Raw genomic sequence first — 24,166 nt, 5'->3', positions numbered from 1 at the left:
AAAATGAACACACACACCCCCTCAAGTCCTCAAGTCTTCCATCCTTTCCCATCCTTCCCCCAAAGTGAACCTGCAGTTTCCATGGGTTCCTGGAGCCTCAGAGTTCCAGGTGTGTGTGTGTGTGTGTGTGTGTGTGCGCGCGCGCGCGCGCGCGCGCACAGGTGTACGTGCCCCGGTGTTGTGTTGTGTGTGTCTGCAAAGTGGGGGTGGGGCGATGGCCTTGGACACTGGCAAAGCCACCTCCCCTCTGGCTCCCTTACTGCGGGGGCTGCTGTCTGAGCAAACTGTCCTTGGGGTCAGGGACAACAAAGAGCCAAAGGTCACGTTGCTGCATTCCCCTAGCCCCTCCCCCCCAGAGGCCACCAGCTCTCCAGGATGGGAAGAAGATCTCGGAACACAAATTTAGGGGTTTGAGCCCACAGGGTCCCCCAAAGAAAGAGACACTCATGAGACCAAAAAGGTGTTTTTTTTAATGGCCAAACCCAGCCAGTATCCCAAGTCCCAGGCAAGAACTTGACCTCAGGAAGAGTCCCCCACACCAGCCCTTTCTCATAGCCAGGGTGGGGATGGGCTTCAGAGAAAAATCACAGTGTCTTCTCAACTCTACCCCCTCACCCGACCCACACCAAGAAGATGGTGATGACAGGCCTGTGGTTGCCATCGTGGTGGGTAACAGCTGTGATGTCACCTTGCCAATATGGTGGCCCTCCGTGCATCCAGTGTGTCAAAAAGACATCGTGTGATGTGGTGGCCAACTTGGCATCTGTTATATAAAGAAGTCTGCCAAAACAAAAGAAGTGATCCCAGGAAACAGTGGGCCAAAAAAGATGTGGCGTGACAGCCACACATTCAGACGGTCAATCCAGATGTCCATCACAGCTTTCGAAGGGCCACACAAGATGTCATCCAACATGGAGACCCACTGGGTCAGCCAAGGGCTTCACTCAGTATGGCAGCTTTCACAGTGCACCCAGCGGAGCTGCTGTCACCACACCGCCACCCAAGGCCCACCAGGGAGTCGACAGCAGTTACCACAGTAGCCAATGGGTCATCACAGTAATACACCAAATAACATGCTAATCAATGGGACAAGCAAAGTGTGACCAGAAGGACCAGAGCCCAGGAACCTGGTGTCCGTCACAGTTAACCCCCATCACCGTGTTCCCAGCTGCCCTGCTAGGATGCGTTGAGCAGAGAGCGGGAATAGAGGCTCTGGTAGTAGACCCCTGGTTCCCCGCTCTCAGCCCCGTAGCCTCCAAACCCCACATCCAGTTTGGAAGGTGCTGGTGTCTGTTCTGACATCAGGTTGTTGATAGAGAAGGGGTGGTTGAAGTTGTAGGGTGCATCCAACTTCAGTTCCCCCGGGAGCTCCAAGCCAGTGAAATAGGGTGTGGAAGAAGGGGGAGAGGCGCAGTCCAGACCCCCCACATCTTCTCCATTCTGAGCCTCAGGCTCAGAAGGCGTAGGCTGGGGCTGAGCCTGAGAGGTGACTACTGTGGCCGCTGTGGTTGTGGCAGAGGTGGCTGACCCCACCGCACCATTCCTGGTGGTTCCTTTCTTCGCCTTCTCCTCCAGCTTGAAGCGTTTCTGACGCCGAAGGTAGCAGCCATTCTCAAACATGTTTCCAGAGCTGGGATGTAAGGCCCAGTAGGAGCCTTTGCCTGGCTTGTCTGGGGAGCGTGCCACCTTGACAAAGCAGTCATTGAAGGACAGTGAGTGCCGGATGGAGTTCTGCCAGCGTTGCTGGTTCTCCCGGTAGTATGGGAAGAGGTCCATGATCCATTGGTAGATCTCACTCAGGGTCAGCATTTTGCCTGGTGCCTGTTGGATGGCCATAGTGATGAGAGAGATGTAGGAATATGGTGGCTTGGCATGGGCCAGTGGACGCCGGTACCCCTTTGCCATCTCCTTGCCAGGTACCAGCCCGGACCCTGGGGCTCCGTAGCCGGAAGTACTGCTTCCACTGTTGCCACCAGTACCCAGGCCTGGGAAGGTGGGCCCCAGGGGTGCTGTGGCGGCTGGGGGTGCCAGGGGTCCTGTAGGCAGTGGGGAGGCCTGAAGCCCTCCTGGAGGGTAGGGAGAGCTGAGAGGGTTCAAGGTCATGTAGGAGTTAAGAGGGGCCATGGTGGGCACGGGAGTCACTGGAGAGTACACCTGCGGCAAAAGAAAGAGAGATGCGGTCAGTGGCTCCTCACTCCCTTCCTCAGCAAAGGAGCTCCTGAATACAGGTCCATTTATGCCTTTTCAAGAGAGGCTCACACAGCACAGCCCTAACCAGCCCCAGACTTGCTACGCCGCCAAGATGACTTGGAGTTCTCCATCCTCCTGTCTCTACCTTCCAGTTGCTGGGAATACAGGCGTGGGCCGTCATACCCCGCTCATCTGCCCATCTTGGCTTTTCCACCATCTTGCCCTCCCACCATTCCCTCTCTCCGGAGTAGCTGCCTGCCCATTTGCACTCAGGGTTCTGTCCCCTTCCACGCCTTCAAAGTCACGCTTGAACATGGGCTTGGGAAGGAAGCGCAGGTGGTCTCAAACACCTGAGGGAGTCTCTGAAACTGGTTTCAGGTATCCGCCAGGTCAGGGCCATTTTCATTTTTTAATTCTTGTTGTTTAGTACACAGTCTCACTGTGTAGACCAGGCTGACTTGGAACTTACAGAGTTCTGTCTGCCTCTGCCTCCTGAGAGCTGAGATTAAAGGTGTGCACCACCACAGCCAAATCACCTTGAGCTCTTAATCCACTCCCTAAAGGATCATAGACGCGAACCACTACACCTGGGTAGGCTGGCTCAAGACCATTTTTTCTTCTCTCTCTCCCTCCCTCCCTCTTTTTTTCTTTTCAAGACAGGATCTCTCTGTGTAACAGCCCTGGCTGTCCCGGAACTCCCTTGTAGACCAGGCTGGCCTTGAACTCACAGAGATAGATCTACCTTCCTCTGCCTCCTGAGTGCTGGGATTAAAAGTCATGGTCCATCACTGACCAACTTCAAAACCATTTTCAAAATCACAGTAAAATTGTCAGTTCTACCAGGCATGGTGATACAGTCTGTAATTCCAGCTACCTGGGAAGCTAATAATCACAAATTCAGGGCCAGCCTGGGCTTCAGAGAGACTTCTAGGATATTGACCCAAAATATAATAAAAAGGGCAGGAGGTGTGGCTCAGAGGTAGAGCCCCTGCCTAGAATCCCCCAGTGAGGGGCTGTGGTGTGGCTCAGTGGTAGAGCCCCTGCCTAGAATCCCCCAGTGAGGGGCTGGGATGTGGGGATGTGGCTCAGAGGTAGAGCCCCTGCCTAGAATCCCCCAGTGAGGGGCTGGGATGTGGGGATGTGGCTCAGAGGTAGAGCCCCTGCCTAGAATCCCCCAGTGAGGGGCTGGGGTGTGGCTCAGTGGTAGAGCCCCTGCCTAGAATCCCCCAGTGAGGGGCTGAGGTGTGGCTCAGTGGTGGAGCCCCTGCCTAGAATCCCCCAGTGAGGGGCTGTGGTATGGTTCAGTGGTGGAGCCTCTGCCTAGAATCCCCCAGTGAGGGGCTGGGATGTGGGGATGTGGCTCAGTGGTAGACTGCTTATCTAGCATACAGGAGGGCCTGGATTCAATCTCCAGTAAATCAAAAAAGAAAAATTTTGTCAACCTTTTGTACCCTCTTTCATATGGGTGCATAACGAGCTTTTCATTGATCTGTGACATCCGCTATTGCAGTGGGGCCAAAGGTCTAGCATGTACTCTCATATCTTGCCAGCTGCGTAGCAAAAGTGGAAGACAGCGTCTCTCTTCTCACTAAATTCTATTTATTTCTTTGTCTTTGAGACAGACCCTCACTGTGTGTGTAGCTAATGCTGCTCTCAAACTCACCATCCTTTTTGTTTGTTTCTTTGTTTTTTGAGACAGGGTTTCTCTGTGGCTTTGGAACCTGTCCTGGGGAGCTCCTGTAGACCAGGCTGGCCTCAAACTCACAGGGATCCGCCTGCCTCTGCCTCCTAAGTGCTGGGATTAAAGGCGTGTGCCACCTCTGCTGGGCTTCAATATCCTTGTTAAACAGCATCTGAAACCCCTGAGTTATACTAATAAATGATTGCTATTTTAAACTAAATTAGGGTGAGGTGGTGGTGGTGGTGTAGGTGGTGCACACTTTTAATCCCAGCACTCAGGGGGGAGCGGCAGAGGCAGGCGGAGCTCTGTGAGTTCGAGGACAGCCAGAGCTACACAGAGAAACACTGTCTCAAAAATAAAAAAATAATAAATAAATAAATAAATAAATAAATAAATAAAAAGGAAAGAAAGAAAACAATAATTAACTAAATTAGGGCTAGCTAATGGCTCAGCAGGTAAAGGCACTTGCCCGGAACCCTAACAACATGAGTTCGATCCTCAGACCCACATGGGAAAAGGAGAGAGTTGATTCCTGAAAGTTGTGTACCATGACGTTTGCGGTCACGTAGATATACAAAAGATATACAAATAATAAATGCATGTAAATAAACATGGTTTTAAACTACATGAATGCATATTTTTAAATTTTAAATGATTTTAAAGCTTTGCTTTTTTTTTTTTTTTTGGTTTTTTGAGACAGGGTTTCTCTGTGTAGCCCTGGTTGTCACAGAACTTGCTTTGTAGACAAAGCTGGCCTTGAATTCACAGAGATCCACCTGCCTCTGTGTCCCAAGTGCTGGGGTTAAAGGCAAAATTTTACTTCTGAATACAACAATTATCAATGGACACAACCCAGCACAGTAGAAGCTGGAGCAGGCCTGCCATCCCAGCAGTGGGGAAGGAGGGGCAAGAGGCGGCTACCTAGCAAGACTCTGAAAAACAAAGCCATGAAATCATTTGGGGTCTTAAATAATCAGTTATTACTGGTTTTGTTTTTGAGACAAGGTTTTTCTCTGTAGCCTTGGCTGTCTTGGAACTTGCTTTGTAGACCAGAGATCCGCCTGCCTCTGCCTCCAGAGTGCTGGGATTAAAGGCTTGCACGCCCTGCTTCAACCATGTTTTAATAGTATAGAGAGGGTTGGGGGCTGGAGAGCTGGCTCAGCAGTTAAGAGCACTGACTGTTCTTCAGGAGGACAGGAGGAAAGTTCCCAGCATCCACATTGGGCATCTCACAACTTCCTATAATTCTAGACCCAGGGGGATATAACACCTCTCGCCTTCTGGAGCACCTGCCCTCATAAGCACATAACCACACACATATATATAATTAAAATTAATCTTTAAAGCTGGGCAATGGTGGCGCACGCCTTTAATCCCAGCACTAGAGAGTCAGAGGCAGGCGAATCTCTGTGAGTTCGAGGCCAGCCTGGTGGTCTACAAGAGCTAGTTCCAGGACAGGCTCCAAAGCTACAGAGAAACCCTGTCCCAAAAACCAAAAACCAAAACAAAACAAAACAGGAATGGCTCCAAAGTTACAGAGAAAACCTGTCTCAAAAAAACAAAACAAATAATAATAATTATATTTAAAATGTAATAATAGGTTTTAAATGTCTCCTTGCTAGGCACAGTGGTACGTAACTTTAATCCCAGCATCCAGGAGACAAACACAGGCAATCAAGCCCAGCCTGGTCTACATAGCAACTTTTAGACTAGCCAGGGCTTCATATCTTAAAAAAGGTGGGGGGGGGGGCAGGAAGAAGTTCTGATCACAGTAAAATTGAGAAATCAATTATCTGATCTGAAAATAATTGAGAAATGAATCAAAGTTAGCCAAGTCAGCTGAAAGGTTGATTTATGTAACAAATCAGTGGCTTTCCATTTTTCTTGTTCTTTTTAAAAATTTATTTTATGTATATGATTGCTTTGCTTGCATTTATGGGTGTATATCACATCAGTGCCTGGTGGCCAAGAAGGCCAAAAGAGGGGGTCAGGTCTCCATTTCCTGTAAGAAGTCTCCTCTCCAACAGTGTGTATGTGTGCAACAACACAGATACATACGTGCACATGCAGAAATACACTCATGCATGTGCAAACACACACAGTTCTACCTATCTAAACAAATGAAATAAACTTTAAAGAATTTACAAATGCGCCCCATTTTCAGAAATGTTCACATAGAAGAACATGTGCCCTTAGCTCCGTATACACTGCTGTGTTCCCCAGAATCACAGGCAGGCTCACAGTGGTGGCTCACGCCTGTGATCCTGGCACCCGCGAGGCCAAGGCAGGAGGATCAGTGTGCACTGAAGAAAAATCTGGGTTACATATTGAAATGCTTTTTTTTTTTTTTTTAATAACAAATCAGCACCTGCGTGTTTTTCAGCTAGCTTGGAGGTTTTTTGTTTTTTTTAAGACAGGGTCTTACCATGCAGCCCATGCAGGCCTCTAACTCCTTCTGCAACAGCCTCAGCCTCCCTAGTGCTGGGATTGTAGGTATCCCAGCTTTAACAGGCATTTGCCCATCATCTGCACTGTGCCAGGAGTGACCCAAGCATTTCATAGGTATTGTCTGTAATCCTTACAGACATATGTGTGTATGTTATTATTAATGTGATATTGTCATGTTCTATGGTTAGTGCAGAGACTTGAATAACACACACTAAGCAGGGGCTCTACCAATGAGCCACATCCCAGCCCCTCCCTGGGAGATTCTAGGCAGGGACTCTACCACTGAGCCACACCCCAGCCCCTCACTGGGGACTCTAAGCAGGGGCTCTACCACTGAGCCACACCCCAGCCCCTCCCTGGGGGATTCTAGGCAGGGGCTCTACCACTGAGCTATACTCCTTGCTTTAAGTTCTTTTGACACCCACTTTACAGCTGAGTCAGCTATGGCCCAGAGGGACACACAGAAAGGAAGAGAAAGAATCTTGGGAGTCCAGAACCTGGGCATAATGGATGTCCTGGACCACGTTATAAAAGCTGCAGTCAGGACAGCCAGAAGCGCCCACCCTTGTGGAGCCGACAGTCTAGCTGGAAGTCAGTGATCCTAAAGAGCAGCAAAAAACACTAAGCTTGTTGCATAGCCCTCCTATTTCTAGATATACCTACCCTGTCTCCTCACTGTCCTCCCTCCTCTCTCTTCCAGTCTTCCATATGCCTGAGCACCCTCCCCTTTCCCAGTTGGGATCTCACGGCTTTGGAGGGACCTTAGACTTGGTGCTGATTGAATGGAAACCACCGGGTTTCTGGTTCTCTGACACTGTGAGAATTAGCTGGACCCGAGGTCCAGAGAACAAAGGGAGCTGTCAGAACAGCTTAGGGAGTCAGGGATAGGTGACAACCATCTATGCCTCCAGGTAGCTCTTTTCTCCCTTCCCTTCTTCCTCCATTTGACAAGAGTATTGTGTAGCCCAGGCTATCCTCGAGCTAACCTAGGATAACCTTGAACCCCTGATTCTTCTGCTCTATCTCCCAAGAGCAGAGATTACAAGCATGGGCAGCATGCCTGTTTTAGATCATGCTGAGAACCAGAGGACCAAAGCCAGGGCTGTCTGCACACCAGGTAAACATTTTACCAAGTGTGCTACAGCCTCAGGTAGCCTTTTTTTTTTTTTTAAATATTTTTCATTCTATGTAGGTATCTGTTTTGGGTATGTGCAAGTGAGTGTGGGTGCTGAGGGAGGCCAGAAAAGGCTTTCAGATCCCCTAGATCAGGTATTATAGGCAGCTGTGAGCTGCTTAATGTGGATGCTGGGAATTGAACTCAGGTCCTTTGCAAGAGCAGTATGGCACTCTTAACTGTTGAGCCACCTCTCCCTTCCCCCCTTCCCTGACACCCACACAGGAAGATTTTGCTATACAGACAAGGATAGCCTTGAACTCCTGCCCCCACTCCCCAAAGGCTGACTTTCCAGGTATTTCCACCACACAGGGCTCTGCAGGCAGCTCTTTTTGTTAGGTCTCTCACAATGTTATTCCTTCTTCCCTCCCTCTGACAAAGGGTCTTGCTATGGTCCCTGGCTGCCTCCAGATGTATGACAATTCTCCTGCCTCCCCCTCCCTAGTGCAGGGATTAAAGATGTTTACCCCTGGCTCCTGCACTGGCCATTGCTATCCTCCCGCCATGTGTCCCTCCAGCCCCAGCCCAGAAGCTCCGCACCCCTCCCCTTCCAGTGTCTGTCCCCCATCCATCTCTTCCCTCTCCCAGCCAGAGTTTGTCGCTCACCAACTCATCTGTTGGCCTCAGTCTCCCCCTTTTTTGACTCTTTCTCCCTTCCCCCAAGCCCCATGTGCAGCCCCAGGAGCCTGGTTCCTACCCTCCTCCACTGCTTCTGCTCCTCCCCTTCGAAGGGAAAAGTGATGGCTTGGAGGGGGGGGATCCAGAGTCTCTTAATCCCTTTGTACCTCACTTCTTCAACCCCGGGACCTCAGGACCTTCCTTTTCTGGCTCCCCACCCACCCGGAAGTTCTTCTTGAGGTCTGACCTCAAGCACTCCAGCTGCTCTAATCCACCCTAGGCTTTCCCACGCCCCAAGGCTGGGATGAACCCCTGAAGTCCGGGTCTGAACCGGATCTCCCCTACTCAGGGTGTGGCTGAGAGTGGGGGGTAGCCCTCAGGGGACCTGCATCCCCACCTGGGAGGCGGCAATTTCTCCCTTTTCATTTCCTTATTGTTTCTGGAGAAGGGTGTGCTAGGCAGCAGGGAGACACTTCCAGTTCCAGACCCAACCTGAGGACCCCAGCACCCTGCAGGGTGCCCTACTGCCCAACTCTTAAACGGGGGGGGGGGGGGGGGATGTTGGGACAGGTAATGTGTAGAAGCCTAAGGTTCTATGGGTTTCTCCCAGGATGGTCACTCTCCAAGAGCCAGCTGGCCACAGTAGGACACGGGTATTAACCTCTCTGCGCCCCCCCCCCCAGCAGAAGCCATTGGAGGAGTCTTGCCTATTCTTAGTCCTAGCGGAATGTAGCCCACCCATTGTTCTCAAGAGCAAGAGAGAGGTGGGCTTTCCTGCTGAGAAGCGGCAGGTGCTGCCAATACTGCCAGTACCCTGCGGTGCATGGCAGAGGAAAGGGGTGGGGGCTAGGGGGTGGGGGAGAGCGGGGATGGGGGAGAACACGGACCTTCAACAGTAGTTCTAAACCATCCAGTCTCTCCTTATGCTGACTCTTTCAAAGTTACTTTTAGGCTGGCCTCACCTCACTCCCCTTCCCCAAGATCTCATTCTGTAGCAGGTCAAGATGTCCTGGAACTTGCTATGTAGCCGACCTCAAACTTGTCATCCTCCTGCCTCAGTTTCCCAAGTGCTAGGTTTATAGGCATGGAAAACCACGACTGGTCTGACAGTCTCCATATACACTGTCTCCTAAACTGGGTGGGGGGCCATCCACATGCCACCCCCAAACTTTAGTTTCTCCTCCCTAGACTCCCCCTCCCCCAGACAAACTTCTTTAGCTGTGTCCCCAGAAGGACCTATTTGGGGCTGACCCTAAACCCACTAATCACACTCCCAACCACCTGAAAGCCTCCACGGACCACCCTGGCCTCTGCCTTCCCCATAATATTACCAACATCTCCAGCCCTCTCCCTCCCACCTCCCCACAGTCCCAATCCCTTCCTCGGCTCTGCCCCCTTAACCCCTCCCCAGACCCAGGTCAGGCCCCCTCCCAGGCTTCTGGCCAAGTCGGGAGTCCAACGCTACAACTTGAAAATACAAACCCTAGTTACCCCCCCCCCCAACTACTAAATGACTGTTGGTGAGCCCCGCCATACCAGTCCCCCCCCCCACCTTAAGTCTCCTAGTTTAGGATCTATGGGTCCAGAACCTTATGTCCTTTCCCCATCATCACAATATGGATTACAGGGCGACTGAACAAAGAATAAGTCCCTTGCGCCAGGACAAATAGGAGTTAGACGTAAAGAGGGACTTTCTGTTGGTCGGCGAAGGAACTAAGGCAAATCTAGCAATGACTAGACTGTGCATGGTCTGAAGGGGGTCCCTGCTGAAGGTCATGGTAAGGATGCGAGGTGAAGACTGATTCCTACCACACAGGTGTGGATGCCCACATGTCTTTTGATCTCCCAAGGCTGACGTCATCTGAGGGCTAGTCTACCTAAGCCACCTGTTACAGTAAGTTCTCCAAAAGGACCCTGATAACCCCTATTTTGGCCCCTACCTTATAAGGCTCTCCAGCCGATCTTTATCCCCAACCCTAATTCTGATCCTAACCGCCCAAAGCCTGCCCCCCCCCCCCGCCCTGTCTTTTACCCTAAACTTCCACCACAGACTTTCCATAGTGGGAGTTCCTAACCCGTCCTCTCTACTTTGAACCTCGTTTCTTTAGGTCCTCCAGCTCTATCCCCTATCCTAGAGCCCCGAATCCCACCTCCAATTTGTTCATTTTTATCAGGGTCTCAACATCTTTCAAATGTGTTTTCTTGCTAGCATTTCTTCGTTTGGAAGCAAACGATCGCCTCGACTTGCTTGTCTCAATCGCTCTCTCAAGCCTTGTCCCCCTGTTCCCGGCCCCCATGCTTGGTGTCTGTGTCCCCAGGTCTTTGCTCTCACCTGGGCCCACAACACGGCCCCTGTTTGCACTTAAGCTCGCAGCCCCACACCTGCCCCTCCATTTCCCGCTCCGCCATCCCCGAGGACACACCTCGCCCGCCTCCGGGTAGTAGCTCCACTCGGCCAGGTCATGAGCCTCCATCTTCACCGAGCCCAGCATCCCCCGGGCCTGCGCCCCCACACGCCCAGGCTGCGGCCCCCCCGGGGGAACCGAGAGATCCGGTCTCTCAGCAGGCACTGGCCCCGAGTTCTGAACTGAGGCTCGCAGCCCGGGAGTCCCGCTGGCCCAGGCGCCTTGGGAGGCAGTCACTTTTTATAGCCGGGACACCCCCGCCCTGGCCCGCCCCGGGTTCTCCTCCCACCTCTCCTAGGGCCGCGCGCTCGGATTGGGGCGCCCCCTGCGGGATCGCAAGGAGACAGACCTTAGGCACCGGGAGCCACAGTCCTAGCACCTGGGAGCAAGCGATGGATGAAGAGTGGGGGAGCTACCCGAGGTGGGGGTGTAAGACCACACACTGCTGATCCCAAGAGCCCTAGAGTCACAACGCGAGAGGAGGGGGAATCTTTCCACCTCGAGGTGTTCCATCATCTCCACCTAAGAGAGGGAAACACCAGAGCCCCGCATGTCCTCCACGAAGGAGAGGAGGCTGACAGTGTTCAGGATTCCACCGGTCCCTGTACGACACCGTAAGTAACCCGCAGAGATTCTTGAAAGCACATTCTCATTCCACAGACGGGAAGACTGAGGCTTTCGACGACTGCAAATGCTGCAGGCGGTGTACAGGCTCAGGGCCAGCGGTGGAAAGGCTCAGAGCTTTTGCTCAGACCCCGTTAAGGCACCAGATCTCCAAGACCCAGGAGCTCCGCTCACAGCACTCTCCACTCTAACTAACGACAGTCTGCCGTCTAGGGAGGTGGGGCCGCCGACACCCGAGAACTCCATTTCCCAGAAGCCTCCATTTCCATTTCCGTCCAGCGCCTGCGCACCACGAACTACATTTCCCAAAAGGCATGGCGCTCGAAGGTCGGAAATGGCGGCCGCCCCGGTGGACACCCGGGGAGGGCGGTCGGCTGCCGACGCGGCACGCCGTAGGGGCGGGGACGGGCCGCAGTGCGGGACTCCATTTCCCGGCGGCCCTACTAGTGCAGCGCCTGCGCTGTGTCACGGCGGCAGGCGGAAGATGGCGGCGGCAGCGTCTATCGAGAGGCGCTGCTGAGGGGGCGCGAGGGGGACGGAGGCCGGAGCCGCGGTGAGCGGGTGGCGGCAGAAGGGCCTGGGGCGAGGGGAGGAGGGGCGCTGACGAGGCCGGGGCGCGAGCGGCGGGGAGGGCCTCTGGGAGGGCCGGGAGCAGCGGCGTCCAGGGCCCTTGCTTCTTCCCCCCCTGCCTAGGACCCTTCCTTGGCTACCCAGTCCCCCGCGGTCCAAGTTCCAGCGTGGCCCCCGCAGAAGTCCGCCCGCAGACCTCCTCCGCCTCCAGTCTGCGCCTTGGCTCATCCTCCGCTGAGCACAGCTGCAACTGGCTCTTCACGACCTCAGACCGGCCATGTGCCTTCCCGCCTCGGGGCCTTTGCACAGGCTGTGCCTCCCCCCCCCCCCACCCCCATTCCTCCACTCTCGAAACATTCTGTTATCCATCGGTCTGAGTAACTCCCTTTCATCCTTGGGGTTGGGGGGCTCGGCACCGCACGTCACTTCCCCTATGAAGCCCCGGTTTCCCACCCTCTCCCCAAATCCTCCAGCTGAAGGCTCTCATAGGTCCCCGTGCTTTTCCCTCCCTTCACGTGTGGTCGACTTCGTTATTAAGGCTTTATTAATGTGCTGTCTAAAGATGCTGCTGATCCTGAGCTCTTTGTGGGCCAGGACTGGGTGTGTCTCGGTCCGAACCTGGTTCCCAGCACAGCGCACATCCCACACCGGACTGGCTCAGTTGATGTTCGTTGAATGAATGAAAAAAAAAAAAAACTCGGAGGAGATCCACTCCTTAGGGTAACAGGGGAGTTGTTGTACTTCCTTGTGGGAGGAGCAGTTCACCGCTAAGATCCAACAAGGGGAGGGAGTCGGCAGCCTTAGTGTTTCAGATAGCCAGACTGCAAGAATGGCAACTATTCAGTAGGCAGCTGGCTGAAATCAGTAATTACATTTTATGTATTAAAATGATATGCAGGTGTTGGAAAAAAAGGAGAAAAATAGACTGAGCTCTAGCATTTATTAAGAGAAAAACAGTGAAATAGAAAATAGTTTATGTACAAGTTGACAGCCATCTACCCAGAAGTTCACATGTGTTAATTCAGCCAACCTTAGATTGAAATATTCAGGAAAACAATTAACAGTGACCATGTGAAGCTTTTTTTTTTAAGCATCAGTCCCTAAACAATACAATGTAACAACATTTACATAGTATTTATACTGCATTAGGTATTTTAAGTCATCTGGAGATGATTTAAGCTAGGCTTAGTGGCAGGGACCTGTTTGTTACTCCAGCTACTTTTTTTTTTTCTTCTCAAGACAGGGTTTCTCTGTAGTTTTTGGTGCCTGCCCTGGAACTAGCTCTTGTAGACCAGGCTGGCCTCGAACTCACAGAGATCCACCTGCCTCTGCCTCCCGAGTACTCCAGCTACTTTTAAACTGAGGCAGGAGGATCACAGAGTTCTAGTCCTTGACAGGACTACAGAATGAGTTTACTGGCACCCTGGGCAACTTAGTGAGACCCTGTCTCTAAACAGCAAAAAGGACTGAGGGTATAGCTCAGTGGTGGAGCACAGGGGCCTTGGGTTCCATCTCTAGTCAGCTGGGGAGAGTTTTTTTCCATTTTCTTTTTTTTGAGACAAGATTTCTTTGTGTAACAGCTCTGGCTGCCTAGAACTCATACAGTAGACCAGGCTGGCCTTGAACTCTCAAGAGATCCGCCTGCTTCTACCTCCCAAGTGCTGGGATTAAAGGCAGGTGCCTTCAGCCCCCGTGAGAGACGGTTTTAACGTGTGCCAGAGGGTGTATGTGTTTCACTTGAACACTGCCCTTTTGTTTGTGGTAAGGTCTCCTGGCCCAGCCTGGCTTCCCAGCTCACTGTGTGTGGAGGATGATCTTGAATTTTACACCACTGCTTTTCTGTGGTGCTGGGGATGAAACCTGGAGCTTTGTGCATATTAAACAACTGAGTACCAACTGAGCTCTGTCCTCAGCCCCAACGGTACTGATTTTTTTTTAAAACAGAGTGGCCCTAAGAGATCATCTTGCCTCTGCTGCTAGTGCTGGAATTAAAAGGGTATGCCACCCCATCTGGCCAAACAGTGTTATTTTAAATAAGGGTCTGAATTTTGATCTGAAGTGGATCCTTGGGCCAATCTCTGATACCGATGGGCAGCTGAACATCGTTTTAACAATTGAAAAATAGTCAAAAAGAAAAATAGGAATATATACTCAAGACAAAGCAAAACCCAGAAAATTAAAGAGTAAAGCAAAGAGAAAGGAAAGTTTTGATGGTTCTTGATGTATCATCCAGAAAGAGTGGACAGTTTCTTACCTTCTGGTCCAAGGAGCATTGTGTATGGTGGCCATGCCCCTTTGCTTAATGAACAGACATGGGGTGTGGTGATGGTCAGTAGCAGGAGACAAAAGGAACAGATTGGATTGCGCAGGGTGTGTGTGTGTAAATTTGGAGTGGGGAAGGCCTCCCTAGGGAGGAAAGACTAGATCTCTGGGGGCAAGAGAAGAAATAGACTTAGAGAAAAGGGTGTGCAGGGTGGGGTGAGCTGACTGCAAAGAGGCCAGAGGGAGACAAGGCTAGCGTCTAGAAAGAAGACTTTGTAGGTCTTGATGGCAGGACTGTGACTATGACCCTGACTCTAAGCAAGATGTGGGAGTGACAGCCCTTCACATCTGACTCAAAATAAAAAGAGAACAGTTAGCCGGGCTAACTTTAGCTGGGTGGTAGAGGCAGGTGGATCTCTTGAGTTTGAGGCCAGTGTGGCTAGGGTTTATAATCCACGGAGACCACCAAGTTACTTTCACTCTAGCCTTTTCAATAGACTTATTACTTTTATGTATGTTTGTATGTATATTTCTCTGTGTAGCCCTGACTGTCCTGGAACTCTAGATTAAAGGGATTAAAGGCGTGCACCATCACTGCCCAACTAAACCTTTATTTATTAGCCTGTGATGTCCAGCAGAGTGTTCCTGTTTAGTTTATAGGTTAAATCCATTTAAACTTAGTTACGTCCAATGCTGTCTTTTAGATTTTCAGGTACATAATTTAGGACTAATTTATTTGTTTAAATTTAATCTTTATATGTATGGGTGTTATGCTGCATTTATGTTTCAATACCAAGTATGTGCAATGTACCTGCGGAGGCCAGAGAGGGTTTCAGATCCCCCAGGACTAGCTTTACAGTTCTGAGCTGTCATATGGGTGCTGGGGATCAACAAATGCAGGTTCTCTGGAGAGCAGCTAGTACTCTACCCACTGAGCCGACTCTCCAGTCCCACTTCCACCTCCTGACTGCCAGGATTATATGACCCTGACTTTGGTTTTCTTCATTTACCAGACCTCCCTCTCAACTCTCTCTTTCACTCTGCTGGTCCTCACAGAGTTGTCAGTGTATAGAGACTTTCCATTTTCCATAATCCTTCCTTTCTCTCGAAACAGGGTCTTGCTTAGCAATCCAGCTGGGCTAGAACTCACAATCCTCCTGCCTCAGACTCCAAGACTGCTAAGACTAGAGTGTGTGCACCTGCCCAGCTTCCCTCTCGTTTTCTTTTTACAGTCCTGTTGTCTGTTGGCTTGCTCATTTATCCCGGGTCCATCCTGTGCCACACGGGACCTTGCACATGCTCTGCAGCACTGTCCCTCAGCTTGCAGAGCCCTTCTGTATGTAGGTGTGCCTTTGCAGCCTGTCTGACTGTGTAAGAGCTCTTGGGTAGATTGTGCTGCTTGCTGTACGTGATGTCTGCTCTCAGTCACTTCATGGACTTGTCAGTATGACTTTGTGCTAACTGTGGAAGTTCATCTCCCTCACTTTCACAGAAGGAACAGCTTAAGGATGCTGTATTGCAATGAGTCTTCTTTCTTTCTTTCTTTCTTTCTTTCTTTCTTTCTTTCTTTCTTTCTTTCTTTTTGGAGACAATATGAAGAAGCTCTGACTGGTTTTGAACTCGCTGTGTAACTGAGGCTGGCCTTAAACTCCTGATGTTTTTCATCTACCTGCATCTTGAAATTGCTGAGATGAGAGATAGGCACCACCACACCTAATTGTAGGTGGCCTTTCTTTCCTTCCTTCTTTCTTTTTTTTTTTATTGAGATGGATCTTACTATGCAGCCCTGACTGGCCTGGAACCGTATGTGGCTGTGCACACCTGTAATTCTAGCTCTTGGGAGGCACAGACAGAAGGAGTAGGAATTGATGGCCATCTTTGACTACTAGACCAGCCCAACCTACCTGACATCCTGTGTTTAAGAAAATAATAAAAAGTATTGGAGATAAAGCATTGTGCCTCTGACTGGGATATCGTTCTCTTGGCATTGGACGCCCTGCCCATGAACATAAGCTCTATATGCGGCCTAAAGGAAGGAGGACTGCACAGGGAAACTTACTAGTTTCTTTTTCAGGGAGAACTTGACAGCAGTCATGGCAAGTGGCAGCGGGGACAGTGTCACCCGCCGGAGTGTGGCATCGCAGTTTTTCACACAAGAGGAAGGACCGGGCATTGATGGCATGACCACTTCTGAGAGGGTGAGTGAGTAGAGCTGAGGGCTTGGTAGTGAGAGTGTGACTCCTGCCTTTGCATGACACTGCCCAGGCAGCAGAGCTCAGGAGGACTGTGGGGACTGGCTTGGCCCAGCAAGACAGGCTGTGTGTGACACCTAGCTCGTCCCTCCTTCCAGGTGGTAGATCTTCTAAACCAGGCAGCGCTGATCACCAATGACTCAAAGATCACAGTGCTCAAACAGGTGAGTTGGGAGTAAGGTAGAGGGCGGGCAGGACAGGGGCAGGGGATAGAGTCACTGAGAGAGCATTGGTAACACCCATAGTCACACATGCCTGTACACACACATACACACCTGTGATGCATTCATACATACCTTCACCTGGACACACACCTGTGATTCGCTCATACATACCTTCACATGGACACTCACCTGTGATACACTCATTCATGATGCACTTGTACATACCTGTATCTCAGAGTGCAATGCTGCGCAGCATGCTCATTCAGTGCCCCCGAAATCTGGGCCTGGGGATGGCAGGTGGAGGGGTCACCTGTTGTTTATACACAGAGAAGCAGACCTCAGTATAGAGAGTGATTCTAAGGTCATTCTGCTAGTAGCTGGCCAAAGTAGCCCTTGGATTGTGGGGTCCACCTGCAGATCCTGTGTCTTCCCTCTCTCCATGGTCTAGTAGGGTGACCAAACAGTGACGACGCATAGTGGGCAGGACTGACAAGCAGAATCAAGAGAAATCACCTAACCTGTCCAGGATAGGGAGTCAGGGAGAGTTTTCTGAAAGGGGACATCTGAACCGAGTGCTGGAGGAAGAAAAGACTTAAGGGATAACCAGACACAGCACCAAAGCGTGTACTAAAGTAGAAGAGGATAGGGTTCCTTCAGAATAAGAAGCCAAGATGGCATTCAGAGGTCATTGGATAGGGTGAAGGCACAGCTTGGTGGCAGAGCCTGTACCTAGAGTCCCCCAGTGAGAGCTGTGGACATAGCTCAGTGGTAGAGCCCCTGCCTCGAATCTCCAGTAAAGGGCTGGGGCGTGGCTCAGCGGTAGAGCCCCTGCCTAGGATCCCCCAGTGAGGGGCTGGGGTGTGGCTCAGTGGTAGAGCCCCTGCCTAGAATCCCCCAGTGAGGGCTGGGGCATGGCTCAGTGGTAGAGCCCCTGCCTAGAATCCCCCAGTGAGGGCTGGGGACATAGCTCAGTGGTAGAGCCCCTGCCTAGAATCCCCCAGTGAGGGCTGGGGACATAGCTCAGTGGTAGAGCCTCTGCCTAGAACCCCAGTGAGGGGCTGGGGTGTGGCTCAGTAGTAGGTATGCTCTTTAGTTAAAAAAGTACAAAGCCTTGGGATCCTTCTCCCCAGCAGCATGAAGAAAAAAATATACTTTAAAGACTATGGGCCTAGGTCAGGACCCTTGTTGGGCTTGTTCAGCATGTGGTCAGAAGGTGCCAACCCATCCCGTGAGTGCAGTAGAGTGGATGCTGGTGGTGGTGTGCTTGTGAAGGTGACTTACCAGCAACACTTGGACTTGTATCATTGAAGTTTTGGACCAGCTTTGGTTTTTCAGGAGGATGTCTGGGAGGAGGTATTATTTTCAAAGAATGTGGGAACTGGGGTAATGGCTCACTGTGAAAGCAAAAGGATTTGAGTTTAAACCTCCAATACCCATTGGACATGGCTATGCATGTGACCTCAGCTCTGGGAGCTCACTGACTAGTCAGCCTAGCTAAAACTTTCAGCTTTGAGATAGTTAAGAGCCCGTCTCAAAACATAAAAAACCTGACATGTAGGCAGTCATGGAAATGGTTGGAATGCCTACGGGATGCTGCCCTTGTAAAGATAGAGAACTGACAGATAGGTAAAAGGAGGCTGAAGCTGGGCAGTGGTGGCGCACGCCTTTAATCCCAGCACTTGGGAGGCAGAGGCAGGCGGATCTCTGAGTTTGAGCCCAGCCTGGTCTACAAGAGCGAGTTCCAGGACAGGCTCCAAAGCTACAGAGAAACCCTGTCTCAAACAAAAAGGAGGCTAAACCTCAGGAAGGCAGGAACCCTAGGGGTTTTCCCCTTTTCTTTTCCTTATCCTTGGGGTTGGATTTAGAGCCTTGGCTTGATGGACAAGCACTGTACTGCTGAGTTACATTCTCAGCCCTTTTACTATTTATTCAAATTCTTTCATTTATTTATTTGGTTTTTTGAGACAGGGTCTCTCTATGTAGTCCTGGCTGTCTTACAGCTCAATGTGTAGACCAGGCTTGCCTCAAAATCACAGTAATCCACCTGCCTTTGCCTCTCAAGTGCTGGAATTGAAGGTGTGTGCCACCACAGCTGGCTTAATTTTGTTGAGAAGTGTTCTGAGATGTTTAAACTATAATGAGTTCACTCTGCAGCCTAGGTAGGTGTTGAACTTGTAATCTTCCTGTCTCCTCAAGAAGCTTGGATCATAGGCCTATGCCACGAGGCTCAACTCTCTTTTGTTTAGTACTCTTAGATATAGTGTCCTCACTGCTAACCAGGACCTGCCTCCCCTCTAAGGTGCAGGGAAGCTTCCCAGTGGCCTGTGAGAACCTTGATCTATGAGGGTCTGATACAGCATACCATTTGAGGCTCTGGGTCAGGGGTGCCAGAACCACCAGTGCTGCTTCTTTCCTATTCTTGTCTGTGTGAATCTGGGTTTATTTTTTTATTTGACATTTGTTTCTGTGTTAATTTTCTGTGATTTGCCTACATGTGTGTATATGCACCATGAGCATGCAGTGCTGACAAAGGCCAGAATAGGGCATTAGATCACCTTGGCGCTGGAGTCAGATGGTTGTGACTGGGTGCTGGCAATCAAACCTAACCCTTGGGACTGGAGAGATGACTCTGAGGTTAAGAGCACCAACTGGTCTTCCAAAGGACCTGGGTTCAATTCCCAAAACTCACCTAACAGCTCACAACTGTCTGTAACTCCAGTTCCAGGGAATTCGACACTCTCACACAGACATCCATGCTTTCAAAACACTAACTTTCTTAAAGTAAAAATAAGTAAAATTAAAAAAAAAAAAGCCAAAACAAACCTAGTCCTCTGGAAGAGCAGCCAGTGCTCTTCACTCCTGAACTATCTCTCTAGCCCTATATTTAAATTAAGAATTTTTTATTTTCCCTGTATCTTTGGTGTGCATGTGTGCTTGTTCACATGGATGTAGGTGCTTGGTAGCGGGGTATGAGATGCATGCATGTGTGCATACATGTAGAAACCTAAAGTTGACGTGTATTCCTCAGTCACTCTCCACTTTATTAAGGCAGGGTCTCTCAGTAGAACCCAGAGAGTCTAGCTAGTCAGCTGCCTGGGAGCTTGTCTCTGCCTCTGAAGTGCTGGGGCTGCAGCTGTGGTGCTCAGGAGATCCAAACTCTGTGCATGCTTGCTGAGGGAGTGCTTTACCCATTGAGCATCTCCCAGCCCTTATTTTCATGTTCTTTATTTCAAGTGTGCCTGACCAAGCATATGATGTCAGAGGACAGCTTGCTGGAGTTGGCTCTCTCTACCAAGCAGCTCCTAGAGATGCTATTTAAATCTTCAGGCATGGTGACTAGCACTTTACCTACTAAGCCATCTTGCTGGCCCTTATTTTTAGTTTTTATTATGTATACAGTGTTCTGCCTGTATGTATGCCTGCATGACAGAAGAGGGCACCAGATCTCATTATAGATGGTCATGAGCCATCATGCAGTTGTTGGTAATTGAACTCAGGACTTATGGAAGAGCAGCTAGTGCTCTTAACCTCTGAACCATCTCTCCAGCCCTAGTTTTAGTTTTTGAAGATAGAGCCCATACTCCAGGCTGTCTTGATAGCATGACAATCCTGTCTCAGCCTTCCAAGTACTGGGATTATGAGCAAGAGCCATCATGCTTGACTTTGGAGCCTGGTTTTATGTCTGTTCCTCCTAGGTCCAGGAGCTGATCATCAACAAAGACCCCACCCTGCTTGACAACTTTCTGGATGTGAGTGATCAGCCTGGGGGGCGGGATAAAGGTGAGGTAATGCTCCTTAGTGTGGCCTGATCCATCTTCCCTCTGACATTGCAGGAGATCATCGCTTTCCAAGCAGACAAGTCCATTGAAGTGCGCAAGTTTGTCATTGGCTTCATTGAGGAGGCATGGTATGGGGCCTCTTTGGGAGTGCCTGGGTGTCCTGGTGTGTGTTCCCCAGAGTCCCTCCCCCAACACACACTTAATGGGATTGCAGTCCTGGATGTCACAGTCCATGCACTTCAGCCAACACTTCACGGTTGCTCTGTTAGTCAAAGTGGCAGTCCTCCTTTCAGAATACATTTAGCAGGTGACTTTGGCTTCTCTCGAACCTGGCTGAGGTGACACAGTACTGGGAAGTGAACTCGGGTTCTCTTTGAGAGCAGTCTGCACTCTTAACTGCTCAGCTGTCTCCAGCTCACCCCCACCCCCGTATTATTTTAAAACAATCATCAGTGGTGCTTAGTGCATTTACTCTGTCGTTCTTGTTTGCTCTAGACAAGGTCCTGATGAGGCTTAGGCTAGCCTGGAACTCACTTCGTAACAGATGATAACCCTGAATTTTTGGTCCTCCTGTCTGTCTTCCTGTTTCTGGAATAGGAGGTTTGCCCCCAATCCCTGATCTCACAGTCTAGTTCTGAAACCTCTGCCAGATGGGAACCCTACCCTTCACCTGTTTGCTTACCTCTGCACACAGCCGGGTGACCTGCTGAGAGGACATGTGTCTTACTGTGCCTACCTTAGGCTACTGCTGGTCGTCTGAGCATTCGCCTGACATAAGACATCAGTGTCCTTCATAGCTGGTCTGCTTCTGCTTGGCCTGTGACCCTAGGTGGCCATTCCTTCTTCTCCAGGGTTCCTCAGAAAATACTTTCTGAGCGTTCCCTTTGGCTCCTGCCCATTGGCACTTTTTTTTTCTTCTTCTTATTTTGGTTTTTCGAGACAGGGTTTCTCTGCGGCTTTGGAGCCTGTCCTGGAACTAGCTCTGTAGACCAGGCTGGTCTCGAACTCACAGAGATCTGCCTGTCTCTGCCTCCTGAGTGCTGGGATTAAAGGCGTGCGCCACCATCACCCGGCTCATTGGCACTTTTTTCTTCACTGTTGCTGTTCTTTGTGGTGCTCCACATCACCTGGGTAACTCACCACAATAAATGTCAGCTTCACAGCAAAGCCTCTGTCTCAGTGGCCTCAGACAGGGTTGGTTCTAACAGTGGGGACAAGGGAGGTGCTGAACAAGCAAGGACATCTAACAGTGGCTCAATATCTCCTTTAATCTCATTCTGAGCCTTAGATGGGGCCAGTCACCCTCTCTGAGACTCAGAAGGGGACGTAGCTTGTTCCTGTCTTTACTCATTCTTGGCTCTGTAAGGGGGAGGAGATAAAACAGCTGTTTTTGTTACCCTCCTAGCCTGCCAGGAGCTATTGAGTTTTGACCTACATGTTGTTCAACCTTCAGCATGAGGCTGCAAGGCCTCATTCTTGATCTGTTTAACTGAGAAAATTGGCTTGCAGGGTCAGGTGGGTTTCCCAGGCTTATTTGGCGAAACTTAGCAGACTTCCATTTTGTTACCCTGTGTCTCTGAACCCAGTGCCTTACATTGTCACACTCCCCCTTCACTGGGAAAATCAGCGGTAGTTTTCTGTGTGTGTGTTTGTTTGCTGGAGACAGGTTCTCACTGTGGCCTTGAACTTGGGGCAGTCCTGCTCTGTCTCAGCCTCCCCAGTGCTGAAACTGTAGCATTTGCCAACACACACAGCTGTACTAAGTTTTTGGAGTTCACAAAAAAGTGGTGTGTGTAGCAGACGTGTCCCAGTGTGCTGAGGGACACAGCATGGGGTAAAGCTGCACCGCCCAGCCTTCTGGCATGGGAGAGTCCAGTCTCCTGTAGCCCAGGCCTGCAGCCAGCGCCCTAAACACTGAGCCATCTCTCCAGCCTATTTTTTTTTTTGGTCTTTTTTATTTGTTTCTTTGATATTTCATATTTTTTGAATGGTGCAACTGTTGCTTAGAATCAATCAGAATGGGGCTGGAGAGATGGCTCAGTGGTTAAGAGCACTGGCTGCTCTTCCAGAGGTCATGAGTGGCTCACAACCATCTGTAATGAGATCGGCGCCCTCTTCTGGCGTTCGGGCATATATGGAGGCAGAATGTTGTATACATAATAAATAAATCTTTGAAAAAAAACAATCAATCAGAATGGAACTTACGTTGTGAAAAATTACATTAATTTACTGAGTTCTGGGGGGTGGCCTTCTCAAATTTCATTGTTCCTTGACCAGACGTTACTGGAGGCCTTTCATTCTCTCTGGCAAACAAACTGACCCTGCCAGTTCTTAGTCCTACCAAAGGGTCCCTATGGAGCCTTCAGGCTTGAGTAAACAAAACTAGGTGTTTTTACTAAGTCCTTTCATTACAAACTTGATGGTTTCTGTGCCTGTTTTCACCACTTGTGCAGTAGGTGTTTTTCAAATAGAATGAAGGAACAGGGCTGAGGATGTAGTTCAGTTAGAGTGCTTGTCTAGAATGTATAAGGCCTTGGGTTCCATCCCCTGCATTTTATAAATCTGTGTGGTGGCACATACTTATAAATCCTAGCACACAGGATGTGGAGGCAGGAGGATCTGGAGCTCAAGGTCATCCTCACCTGTGTAGGTAGTTGGATGCCAAGCTGGGACGGAGACTCTGTCTCAGAGAAAAAGATGATGCTCTGGTCAAACTTCAAACAGTTGTTAGCTGTCACTTACATAGACAGCGGGAGTGAAGGCTGCAGGACCAGCTATGGTACAGGGGCCCACGGCAGCCTAAAGTAGAGGTGTCAGCATCCTCCTCCACTACTGAATGTGCTGGCAACAAAGATTCTGACACTTCTACATCAATTGCTTGATTTATGGGCCTGAGTCTCTCGTCCCTACCCCAAGGCCAGCATGACTTGGTCCCTTCTCTTCTCTCTGCAGCAAGCGGGACATTGAACTGCTGCTAAAACTGATTGCCAACCTCAACATGCTCCTGCGGGATGAAAACGTGAATGTGGTAAAGAAAGCCATCCTGACCATGACCCAGCTCTACAAGGTGGCCTTGCAGGTGAGGGTCAGCTGGGCCTTCCCAATGAAGGATGGCCACGTCACCGTGTGATTTGGTTTGGTTCTGGGTGTTGAGCTCAAGACTGAGTTGCCCTGGAAAACCTTGAATTTCCCTCTCCCCGCCTATGGCTCCTCCCGTTGCTGGGTTATGGCCTGTACTGCCAGTCCTGCCAAACTCAAGCTTGTCATAAGCGAGGTTTCTGCTGTTGTGAGAACAGATACAGGGTATCGAATGTTGTCTTCTGAGACCACTCATTTAGCATTCAACAAACATTCCCTGAGAATCTCTACTTTGAAGCCTTCTGTTCTGCCAGGTGGTGCAGGGACAGCGAAGACTACGACTCTAGGTACGGCCTTCACAGTGCTAGCTCAGTGAGGGACACAGACTAAAGAATTAGCACAGCCAGGTATGGGTTGCTCGCCTGTTAGCCCAGCATGTGAGGCTGAGGCAGAGAGTTCTAGGCCACCTTGGGCTACAAAAATAATAGCAATTTTTAAAAAAGGATCATGAGTTTGCAGAGATGGCCAAGCTGTTGAGAATACTTGCTCTTCCAGAGGATCCAGGTTCACTTCCCACCACCCACATGGTATCTCATAACCGTTTCTGACTCCAATTTCAGGCTTTCTGATGCCCTCTTCTGATCTCCTTGCGTACTACATACATGTGGTGCACGGATACCTGCAGACAAAACACCCATACCCATAAACATAAACAAATCTTAAAGGGTGGGGGAATAACCTGGGTTCTCAACTGTTGTTTGATGACACAGAAGTGAGTTCATTGGTTAGGCCATTCATTGTTAGCAAAATGAAGCTGGTCAGTCACTGCTGCTCTTTGGAGGGGGGCATGTGGGTGTTTTGGCTTCATGTATGTCAATGCAGGGTGTGTACAGTGCCTGTGGAGGTCAGAAGAGAGCATCA

At 50.2% G+C, this 24,166-nt stretch overlaps 2 protein-coding genes across 3 annotated transcripts in view; one reads left to right on the top strand and one right to left on the bottom strand.

Annotated features, from left to right (window-relative positions):
• Positions 1 to 470: 470 nt before the first annotated feature.
• On the bottom strand, positions 471 to 10,739 carry Foxa3 (forkhead box A3). Its single transcript, XM_075958748.1, has 2 exons — positions 10,535 to 10,739; positions 471 to 2,154 (listed from the first exon to the last, which is right to left on the bottom strand). Exons 1-2 carry the CDS (start codon positions 10,601 to 10,603, stop codon positions 1,177 to 1,179), a joined length of 1,047 nt encoding a protein of 348 aa, XP_075814863.1. The 5' UTR covers positions 10,604 to 10,739; the 3' UTR covers positions 471 to 1,176.
• Positions 10,740 to 11,472: 733 nt separating this feature from the next.
• The window catches only part of Sympk (symplekin scaffold protein), a 34,571-nt gene continuing 21,877 nt past the window's right edge, over positions 11,473 to 24,166 (top strand). Inside the window, exons 1-6 of one of the 2 annotated variants that reach the window (XM_075990264.1) lie at positions 11,473 to 11,693; positions 16,047 to 16,170; positions 16,323 to 16,388; positions 20,084 to 20,137; positions 20,222 to 20,295; positions 23,120 to 23,246. In XM_075990264.1, the coding sequence (XP_075846379.1) occupies positions 16,066 to 16,170; positions 16,323 to 16,388; positions 20,084 to 20,137; positions 20,222 to 20,295; positions 23,120 to 23,246 (426 nt within the window). In that variant the 5' untranslated portion in view covers positions 11,473 to 11,693; positions 16,047 to 16,065. The remainder of the gene's footprint in view (positions 11,694 to 16,046; positions 16,171 to 16,322; positions 16,389 to 20,083; positions 20,138 to 20,221; positions 20,296 to 23,119; positions 23,247 to 24,166) is intronic. The other variant, XM_075990273.1, reaches the window with a different exon arrangement.

Source organism: Microtus pennsylvanicus, chromosome 1 (genome assembly GCF_037038515.1).
Source record: "Microtus pennsylvanicus isolate mMicPen1 chromosome 1, mMicPen1.hap1, whole genome shotgun sequence".
Classification (NCBI taxonomy): Eukaryota; Metazoa; Chordata; class Mammalia; order Rodentia; family Cricetidae; genus Microtus; species Microtus pennsylvanicus.
Note: the sequence above shows the minus strand (reverse complement) of the source record. Positions and strands in the feature narration are given on the sequence as shown.